We start from the raw sequence: 10,529 nt of genomic DNA, 5'->3' as shown, positions 1-10,529 counted from the left end.
CCGGGGCCGCCCCCTGCTCCGGGGGCCGCGGGAGGGGGCGGCCCCGCACACCTGCAGCTCGGCCCGGCCCGGTGCTAAGCCCCGGCCCCCGGTTTCCTGCCCACGCTCCTCCTCCGGCTTCCCCGGGCCCCGAATAAGCGGAGGCACCCGGCCCGACCCCGCACACTGAGCGCGGCCCGAGCCCCGCGGGACGTGCCCGGCGCGGCGGAGGTGAGTGCGGGCACCGCCGGGACACCGGCACCGCTCGGGGACACCGTGCTGGGGACAGGGCACCCCACCGCTGCCGGGGTTCCTTTAACGGCACAGCCGGCACTTCTGTGCTTAATTAGTAGCGGTTAATGAGGAGCCGGGGCTGCGTCCGCCCTGTCCCGCTCTCACAGCCGGACTGAGCGCCCGCGGGGTGCGGGCTTGGCTCCCCAGAATGCCGGGAGTGGCAGCAGGGTGGTGAGCGGTGCTGGGGATCCCCTGGCCATGGGAGGGGACTGGGGCTGGGCGTCCATGGCCCCGCAGCATGGGGGGCTGTCCGTTCAGTTTGGGGTGAGGGCTGAATAGGCATGGGGTGGCAGCTGTACCCCAAGGGATACAGGTCCCTGGCATGTGCTTCCCCTCTAGACCATCCTGCTCTCTGCTTTTTGGGAAAGCCAGGGCAGCAGCAAATTTGTGAGGCCCCACAGTGCCTCCTCTCCAGGTGCCCTGAGCTCCCTGGGCAGCCCCAAAACCTCACTGGCTGTGGGCTGTCCCCAGAGTGACCAGGAGAGCCACGATCTGTGGGTGCCTCTGGGAGGAGAGAATCCCGGTCTCTCCCAGCTCTCTGTTCCTGCACTGTGTAGGAGGAGCCCTCTGGGACTCCTAAACGCTGCCTGGAACCCTCCCTCCCTCAGAAGTGGGATGTTCCTCAGAGGGTTTGCTGGGACACTCTGCAGAGCAGCCATATCCTGAAAAAGCAGGGTTTGGGTGGTCACATCTGTGCTCCCCAACATGGAAACAGGGCACTGACGTGGCCGCTGTCTTCTCTCTGCTGGCAGAGGCAAAGGGTTCCTAGAAGATGGGTGACTGGGAATTCCTGCAGAAACTGCTGGACCAAGTCCAGGAGCATTCGACGGTGATCGGGAAGATCTGGCTCACCGTGCTCTTCATCTTCCGCATCCTCATCCTGGGCCTGGCCGGGGAGTCCGTGTGGGGGGACGAGCAGTCGGATTTCGTGTGTAACACCAAGCAGCCAGGCTGCACCAACGTCTGCTATGACAAAGCCTTCCCCATCTCCCACATCCGCTACTGGGTGCTCCAGTTCCTCTTCGTCAGCACCCCGACCCTGATTTACTTGGGCCACGTTGTCTACCTCTCCCGCAAGGAGGAGAAGCTGAAGAGGCAGGAGAGCGAGCTTCGGGCTGTGCACAGCAAGGACCCCAAGATCGAGCAGGCCCTGGCAGCCCTGGAGAAGAAGATGTCCAAGATCTACATGACAGAGAGCGGGCGGCTCAAGATCCGAGGGGCTCTGATGTGGACCTACATCACCAGCGTCATCTGCAAGAGCATCTTTGAGGCCGGTTTCCTCGTGGGCCAGTGGTACCTGTATGGCTTCTCCATGGTGCCCCGCTACGTGTGCAAGAGGGACCCCTGCCCCCATCAGGTGGACTGCTTCATCTCCCGCCCCACTGAGAAGAGCATCTTCATCATCTTCATGCTGGTGATGGGCCTGATCTCCTTAATCCTGAACCTCCTGGAGCTCTTCCACCTCTGCTGCAAGAGCCTGCTTAGCAACATCAAGAAAGTGTCAGGGCCAGCTGTGCCGAGCCAGGACACCTTTGTGGATGACATGGTCACCAGTCCCTACTCTCCCAAGCACTATCCCTTCCTGCCCATGGCTGAGAGCCACGCACCCTCCTACCAGACCTACAACAAGCTCTCCAGCGAGCAGAACTGGGCCAACTACCGCAACGAGGAGAACCTGGCCCTGGGCGGTGGCAGCAGACCCCTGTCAGACCCCTACGCCCCCGGGGCTGCTGAAGCCTCCGCCCCGGAGGAGAAACCGGGCAGCCGGCCGGGCAGCTCAGCCTCCAAAAAGCAATATGTGTAGTGCCGGGCTGGCCCCGGCCTGCAGGGGGACATTCCTCGCTCCCTTGTGCCTGCAAAGGTGCTGGCTGTGGGCAGGCAGCTGCCTCCTGCCCGGTTCTGTGCTGTACACATTCCCCTCTGGAGGCTCCGGAGACCTGCCCGCCCTGGGATTGGGATGGGATGCTCAGGCTGTGGAGCTCTCGCCGGTTTTCCCCACAGACCCTGCAAGGAAGGAAACTGCACAAAGTTCCCCGGGACAGCGTGTCCTGTGTGCCTTGCCGTGGGAAAGGGAGAAAGCCCTGGAGCCACGGCGTGGAACAGGCTGTCCCCAAGGCATGGCTGGAGGCTGCTGGCCATTGGGAGCTGCGGTTCAGCCAGACCCCAGAGCCGGGAGTGCAGCCGTGGGAAGCTGCTGCTCTGCAGCCTCCACATGGAGCAGGCTGAGCTGGGACTGCCAGGAAAAGCTGGGCTGGGGCAGCACTGACTGATCCTGGCCACCAGCCCCATCCCATTCCAGTGGCCCTGGCACCTGCCCAGGATTTGCTGCAGAGCTGCCTCCTCCCCATGGGACATGAGGGGTTAAGCCAGCTCTGTTGTCACCAGCAGATCCCTGGGTCACTGTGGGTGACCCAGGAGTGTGAGTTCCTCCCCTCCCAGCCCTGGGCTCTTTCCCATGGGATGTGTGCCTTTAAGTTATTTTTAACCTGCTGGGCTGAGCATGGAGTTTCTGCCTTAAAGGTGCAGTTTGCAGGGACTTTGGGGAGCTGTGTCCAGCCTGGCCATGTGCCTTGGAGCCCCGTGGGGTTTAGGGAGGAATCAGCCCAGCACCTGATAGTTTGGGGGTTTTGGGGTTTTTATTACTTTGCACTAGTCATCTCCTGCTGTGGGCTGAGGGGCTGGGGAGGGGGGGCTGGAAGGACAAATTTGTCACAGGAGCTGTCACCCTGATTTCCCCAGCCCACTGATGCTGTGAGAGGCGATTGTCCTGCTGTGAGCAAGGGGCTGCAGGTCCTGTGTGACCCAGGTGTGAGGGTGGGGTGTGGGCACTGCCCTCAGCACTGTGTCCCTTCCCCTGGCAGATTCTGTGTTGCATTCTTGTTGAATAAAGTTGGATGAATGAGAAAAGGTGAAGGAGGTGTGACTGTGCTTCCTGCAGCCTCCAGCTGCCTCTGGGAGGGCAGGTGAGGGTTTGGGGCTGAGGGAGGGGGAAATGCTGTGCTCTGGGAAGGGAAAAGTGAACACCCATCTCTGCTGTGGGTGCCACTCACCCACTGAAAGCACAACCCTCCCTGCTGTGGCCTCCTGTCCCCCTGAGGCCAGCCTCAACTCAGGGTTTTGACAGAACTGTCACGTCCCAGGCTCGTGGTGGCCCAAAGCAGAGCTCAGCCCCTCTCCCTCCACTCTGCAGATAAACCCAGCAGAGGCCATGGAGCTGCTCCTGGCTGCATAATAGGTGGAAATGAGCCACAGATAAAGGCACACAATGTGGCTGGGGCTGTTGTTTAGTTTCCCCAGCCAAGCCAGGCCAGAGCAGAGCCTGCTCTGTATCAAGGGCCTCTCTAGTAAGGGTGGGACAGGCTAAAAATACCCTGGAGAAAATGAAATATGGGTGATATGGGGCAGTATCGCTGCCATCGGCCACTGGAGGAAATGAGCTGGGAGGCACCCAGCTGAGCTGCCCTTGGGCTGGGAGCCGAGCCCACCCTTGGCTTCCTCCCTGCTGAGGGTGAGGGGGGTGAAACCCCTTGGGGTGGGGGTCTGGGCACATCAACAGCTCCCAGCTCTTCCCTGTGCCCTCCTGGAGGAGGCTGGGGTGGATCTGCTGTGGGAGGACCCTGCCCTGCAGTTTGCAGGGACTTTGTGGAGCCATGTGCCTTGGAGCCCTGTGGGGTTTAGGGAGGAATCAGCCCAGCGCCTGATAGTTTGGGGGTTTTTGGGGTTTTTATTACTTTGCACTAGTCATCTCCTGCTGTGGGCTGAGGGGCTCTGGAGGGACCTTGCCCTGTTGCCCATTTGGGACCTGCCAGGCCACCCCAGCACAATGGGGGCCACATCCCAATGCTCCCCAGGAACCAGCAGAGCTCTGGGGGGAGCAGCCTGGGTGCTGGGTCAGGAGGAAAGGGAGTGAAAGGGAATGGAGCAGCCATGCCATGTTTACCCACCACAGTGTCCCCAGGTCACCTCCCCTCTCCCGGACTCCTATTTTTGTTGGCACAAAGGGAGCATCACGCTTTTCCTAGCGACCCTGCAAGGTGAAAAACAAGACAGCCGAGACCCCCCCTTTCCCTTGCCTGGATTTGCAGTGCCCAGGCGCTGCACAAACACAGCTCCGTGTCCCACCATTGTTCCCGTGTTGTGACAAAGTGCCTCGGGGCAGCTGCAGTGACCCCCCAGCCGCCGGGACGTGCTGCCAACAACAACAGCCAGGGGTTTACCTGCGGGCCGGGCTGGGGAGGGGGCAGCGGCGGGGCTGCGGTTGGCAGCAGCCTTGCAGAAGGTGGGCGGGCAGCCCTTAGGCAAATAAAAGTTTGGAGCTGATAAGAGGCCAGGCTGAGCGCTTTGGCACAGCCCGGGGACAGACAGTGGCCAGACAGGCATTTCTCACACCTCCACACTCCCTCCTGAGTAAACAGCTCCCTCCGGTCCCTTGTGGGAACGGCACTCGCTCCCCCAACACCCGGCCCTGGATGATGATGCTGAGCCCCATGTTGGCACAGTGAGGGGGTCCCATGGGCACCCCCAGAGTTAGGAAACTCTTTGAGGCAGCTCTGCCAGTTCTCTCCCCAGAACCCAAATTCCTGCTGGGGATGTTGGTCTAACACCAGTCACAGTCCCCAGAAGCCCTGGGGCTCCTCTGCAGGGAGGTTTCTGACCAGGTTTCTGACCAGTCCATGCCAGGCACCCTGCTCAGCTCTGCCATGCCTGGGACAGAGGGCTGCCCTGCCTGCGGTGCTGGCCAAGCACCAAGGAGTTTATTTTTAACCTTTCCCAGCATGCAGCAAACAGCAAATGTCTAAATGTGACCCACTCAGGAAGAGCCGAGGTGGGAGCAGAATCACAGCTGAGGGGGAAGAAGGGCAGAGAGCAGGGCAGGAGGGTGCCAGGCAGGGCCACAGCATGGCCACACGTGCCCAGAGGGCCCTGTCACTGCCCAGGTGTGTCCTCAGGGGGAGTGGGAGCAGTCAGGAGCATCCTCCCAGGCCAGGCACAGAGCCCTGACCCCAGCACTCTGTGCCCACCACTGGGGCAACCCCAAACCAGGAATAATCCTGCCCTTTCCAATGGTGCACAGTGAAGGAAAAGCAAACCCCACGGTGCTCCCTTCCTCCCTGGGGTTATATTTAGCCCTCCACTAGGGTCCCTCCATGCACGGGCATGGCAGACAATGCAGCCCTGTGTGAGAACTGCAGGAGGGAGGAAATGCACTCAATAGCTGCATCCTGACATTGTCGCTCACCCCCAGCCATTTCCTCGTGTGGAGGCACCAGGACTGCAGTGCCCAGCACCCTGTGCCCACCCTGGCATGGCTCCTAACCCTGCCAGCAGCTCAGGGCATCATCCTGATGCAACACCAGGCAAGCAGAGGCTGCTGCCTGCAGAGCCAGAGGCTTTTTGTGGCATGGGAAGATCCATGTGGCCTAAAAACAAGGACCCACAGTGCTCCTGGAGTGCTGGGGTTAGGGAACCAAGCCTGAGCTGTACGTGCAGGAAGATCCATTGATCCCCTCGTTGGGGATTGATGGGATGGGAATGGGAAGGGAATAGGAAAGGAATGGGAAAGGAATGGGAAGGGAACACATTCCCCTATGCTGAATGGGAAGGGAACACGTTCCCCTGTAGCTGAATGGGAAGGGAACACGTTCCCCTGTAGCTGAATGGGAAGGGAACACGTTCCCCTGTAGCTGTCCCCAGCTATGGCTCGAGGGATGTGACTTGCTGTAGAGCAGAGCTGCTCCTCTCCCACGGCACTTCAGGCCCTTTCTGGCCACAGAAGGAGCCTCCAGGAGCAGCATGGAGGGAGCCATAGCAGGAAGCGAGACGTGGAGGCTGGGAAAGACTTGGCTGCTCTCAGGAAAAGGGCAAATCCAGAGCCTGGGAAAAGCCTGGGCTGGGAGGGAGCAGACGTCTCCAGGGGTTGTGGGACACACGCTGAGGGATGTTTCATTTGCTCTCCAGGACAGTTGGGGTGAGCACCCGCCGTGCCCCGGGGCTGTGGGGACACCGTGCTGTGGGAAGGTCTGGGTGTCCCAGGGTCACCCCATTGGGGACAGGTCCAGGGTGTCCTGGGGTCACTGCACTGCACCCGGATGGGACAGCAGAGTGTGAGTCCCTGCCAGCCCTGCTCCCACCCTGCTCCTCTCCTCCCAAAGCATCATCACTGCAGGCCTTGCAGGAAGGGCCCAGATGGCCTTGGGACATCCCTGTCACAGACATCTTTTATGGAAAATCCTTTCCTTAGGATTTTTCCTCCTGAGAAGCTAAAAGGCCTCAGCAATAAAATGTAAACAATGGTTATCTGCTGCTGTGGAATGCAACAGGTGCATCTGTGATTGGTCTCATGTGGTTGTTTCTGATTAATGGCCAATCACAGTCAGTTGGCTCGGACAGAGAGCCCAAGCCACAAACCTTTGTTATTCATTCCTTCTTTTTCTATTCTTAGCCATCCTTCTGATGAAATCCTTTCTTCTATTCTTTTAGTATAGTTTTAATATAATATATATCATAAAATAATCAATCAAGCCTTCTGAAACATGGAGTCAGATCCTCGTCTCCTCCCTCATCCTCAGACCCCTGTGAACACCGTCACACATCCCTGTGCCAGCACAGGGTCACCTCATCCCCAGCTGGATCCCTGCTCTGATCTAACCGGACATCCAGAGCAGCCATCCAGGTGTGCCGGATGGCCAGGGGGATGTCACTGTCCCCCAGGCACAGCAGCTGTCCCAGTCCCCTCAGTGAGCTGGGGCACAGCTTGCTGCCAGCATCCTGCCTGAGGAAACCACCTCTCCTCCTCTCATGAGCTGTTCACGATGGATTGCAGGAGCAATGCAGGACCTGGGCAGGACAGAGGGTCCATCAGGAAGATGCAGCTGCCCTCAGGCCATGCCAAGAGCACTGCAGTCAGCCTGACCCCCCTGATTGTAGATGATAATGATTGCTATTCAGCCTAGGTGGGAGATGGAAGAACAGGCTAGGATTTTTCAGATTTTTGTTTGGTTGAGTCCCATCCATCCTCCCAGGGCTGCTGAGAGGATAGCTAGGATAGTTAGGAACCTGCGACACGGCCACCACAGGCTGGGCTGGGATTTGGAGTACTTGTGGCTGCTGGATTCAACCCCTGATCCATGGAACAGTGCAGTCATGGATGCAGGGGCATCCCTGAAGCTGGACAAGCCTGGAGGATGCTCTCATACCAAACACTGACCTCTTGGCCAGGTGTGGGACTCCTCGCCTGTGGACAGGCTCACTGCAGGCAGGGCTTCCACAGCAGCCTGGACCACAAACCCCCTGCACCAGACCGAGCATTTGCACGTGAGTGGCTTTGAGCAGGGTTTTACCATAATGGCTTATTCAGCAAAGCTTCCTCTGGCTCTTCGTGAGCCGCCACGATTTCTCGCCCTAGCCCTCAGAGCTGCCCACTCCTATTCTTGTCCCGCCGGCACTTCCCAAGCGGCACATTGTTGGGATTCAATGGGAGGAAGGGTGGGTTTACAGCACTGAAGGCTTAGGAGAAAAGGCAGCGAGTCTGGGAAGCTGCTTCACCCCTGTCCCAGCGCCTGCGGGAATGCACAGAGCTGCAGCGGGATGGACAGGAGCCCCCAGACACACGGAAAACAGCTGGAGTGCCACAGGCAGGGATGGGAGCAGGGCAGGGGCTGCCGGCCAGGTGCCACCAATGCCCAAGCTGTCACCGTCAGCGCTCAGTCCTTCCCCTGTGCTGGAGCAGCCTCCCCACCGACACTGCATGGGGCAGGAAATGGGGCAGCGAGGCCCCCCCAAAGGCCGATTGTGCCCCGGCCCTGGGAACGAGGGGATCAATGGGCTGTAAACAGCCGGGGGAGCCGCTCCGGCGCGGGGTGAACAAAGGCATTTCACAGACAGCTTCCGAGCTGGTCCCAGCTGGGAGAAGGAGCAGGAGCATTCCCACCCCAGCACACAATAGGGAACAGCCGTCACCCCACAGCCCGGCTGGGAAAGCAGGAGACAAAGGGAAGGGGCTGCTTCAGGGGACAGTGCCAGCCTGCCAGGGGCACAACGTGGTGGGCACTGGCGGGAGGTGGCAGTGACACAGGGCTGGGACAGGCTCTAAATCACAGCCAGGCTCCTCCTGCACCTTCTGCCGAGGCTCAGCAGCCCTCGCAGCAAAGGTCAGAGTGCAGAGTGCTCCCGGTGGTGACAGGCCATAAGCCCAGCCGAGGGCAGCAGTCCAGGCCAGGCCAGCAGCTCGGGCAGCAAACAGAGCCGGGAGCAGGGCAGTAAAGCTGTCAGCGGGGCAGGAACGGCCCCGGGCACGGCACAGCGCGGTGTGAACGCTGACTGCCTGCTGACCCCGGCTCTCGCACCGGCACGGCAGATTTATCGTCCCCGGGAGGGGAAGGCCGGGCCGGGCCAGAGCCGGGGCCTTGCTCAGGCACCACGGGAAAAAACAAAGCAGGAGGCAGCGATAACCCCGGCCCTGGCCCTGCTCAGGCAGCTCTGGCTGTGGTCTGTTTTTTTGGATGGGACACCAGCCAGTGCCTGCTGCCAGCCTGTCCCTGCTCAAACCCCAGTGGGACCCCTGTCCCCTGGGACCCCACCCTGTGCTGTCACAGTCCTTCTCCTCCAGATAAAGAGGTCAAACGGAAGCAGATGACGCAGCTGGGGGAGCTGGGAGGGCGGCACAGCCACAGCACAGGCTGGGAATTGGGTGCCTCCTTCTCCTCCCTGCCCACCACCCTGCCAGTGCCCGGCCAGGCACAGCAATGGCATTTGTCCCACTGCAGCAGCTGTTTTTGAACACACAGGGAGCAGACACATTCCCTGAGACAGGGCTGGGGCTGTGCTGATGCAGGAGACACAGAGGCCCGAGAACTGACAGAAGTTTATTGTGCAGAGGGCAGAGATCTCCCCATTCCCAACACATCGCCACGCTCAGAGCACCACAAGGGAGCAGGACCAAGACTTTCAGCTCCCCCTGTCACCGTTCCTGGGTGGGATGATGCAGGAGGGGATCTCCAGAGAGCTCCATGGCTGCTGTAGTGCATTGTGGTGTGGGGCTGTGTTGGGGCCCATCGAGAGCCACAGGGGATCTGGAAGCAGGGCAGCAGTTCTTCCTCTCACTGGCAGTCAGCCTGACCTCATCCCGTGGCACTCAGGTCCAAACTTCTACTTTCACACCATGGAAGAAATCAAACCTGAGGAGACACAGATGAAACCAGGCCGAGAGTGTTTTGTGGTGCAGGAGCCAGGCCTGGCGAGAGCTGAGGAGTTTCAGCCTCTCTCCATCTCCATACACGGCTCCCTGCCCGCTCTGCCACCGAGCTCTGGGTACCTTAAGCAAATCCATGGGGTGGCAAACCTGACCCTCCGGTGAGGAGCAGCAGGTGCAGGAGGGAGGCTGGTGGAAGCAGTGCAGGTGTCAGGGGAGTCCCCAGCTCCAGGGCACCGCCTTTGCCCAAATCACCCTTTATTAACTCTTTTCGGCCCGGTTCCTGTTGAGCACGGCCCGAGGGGCGAACTCCAGCTTGTCCTTCAGGCTCACCACCTTGGTCAGGTCCTCGCCCACGATCTCCTGCAGCTTGCGGTCCTCCCGCTGCTCCGAGATGCTCTTCTCCTCCTGGGCCGTGGCCGGGGGGTCTCCGCGCAGGAACCACTCCAGCTGGGAGCCCACCAGCCCCACCACGAAGGCCACCGGGAAGGTGACGTACGGGGCCTTGGAGCGCACGGCCGCCCACAGCACGGACCACATGCCTGCCGGCGGCGGTTACCGGCCGGCCTTCAGCAATGGCCGCAGGGAATGGGGACCCGCGTGGGCCGCGCAGGGACCCCCGCCCGGGTCCGCAGGGACCCCCGCCCGGCCCCGCTCAGCCGGGCCCAGCCCCGGTCCCGGTCCCGCTCACCCGGGCCCGGCCCCGCCCGTTCCGGTCACGGCCGTGAAGAGGGCGGCGGGGCGGGGCTGCCCCCTGGCGGACAGCGAGGGAAACGCAGCGCTGGAGGAGCGACAGCGGCTGGGGACACGGGGGGGACATGAATGGGACACGGGGGAGAGACAGAAGCTGCGGACACGGGGGGCACACGGTGGGGAATCATGGGGGGACACGGCGGGGGACACCGGGGGACATAAGGGGACTCGGGGGGGATACGGGGGAGAATCATGGGGGACACAGGAGGACACGGGGGAGACATCGAGGGGGGAATCATGGGGGGACACGGAGGAGACATGAGGGGGACCCGGGAGGGAGGACACGGGGGAACACGGTGGGGGAATCATGGGG

The 10,529-nt window shown here is 61.1% G+C and overlaps 2 protein-coding genes across 2 annotated transcripts; one reads left to right on the top strand and one right to left on the bottom strand.

Moving 5' to 3' along the window:
- On the top strand, positions 1 to 3,200 carry GJA4 (gap junction protein alpha 4). The gene is made up of 2 exons (XM_005492339.4): positions 1 to 210; positions 1,026 to 3,200. The coding sequence occupies exon 2, from the start codon at positions 1,046 to 1,048 to the stop codon at positions 2,075 to 2,077; it is 1,032 nt and encodes a 343-aa protein (XP_005492396.1). The 5' UTR covers positions 1 to 210; positions 1,026 to 1,045; the 3' UTR covers positions 2,078 to 3,200.
- Positions 3,201 to 9,124: 5,924 nt separating this feature from the next.
- SMIM12 (small integral membrane protein 12) lies at positions 9,125 to 10,197 on the bottom strand. Its single transcript, XM_074555618.1, has 2 exons — positions 9,587 to 10,197; positions 9,125 to 9,449 (listed from the first exon to the last, which is right to left on the bottom strand). Exon 1 carries the CDS (start codon positions 10,001 to 10,003, stop codon positions 9,725 to 9,727), a length of 279 nt encoding a protein of 92 aa, XP_074411719.1. The 5' UTR covers positions 10,004 to 10,197; the 3' UTR covers positions 9,125 to 9,449; positions 9,587 to 9,724.
- Positions 10,198 to 10,529: the final 332 nt, after the last annotated feature.

Source organism: Zonotrichia albicollis, chromosome 20 (genome assembly GCF_047830755.1).
Source record: "Zonotrichia albicollis isolate bZonAlb1 chromosome 20, bZonAlb1.hap1, whole genome shotgun sequence".
Classification (NCBI taxonomy): domain Eukaryota; kingdom Metazoa; phylum Chordata; class Aves; order Passeriformes; family Passerellidae; genus Zonotrichia; species Zonotrichia albicollis.
The sequence above is the reverse complement of the archived record's forward strand: the minus strand, read 5'-3'. Positions and strand labels throughout refer to the sequence as shown.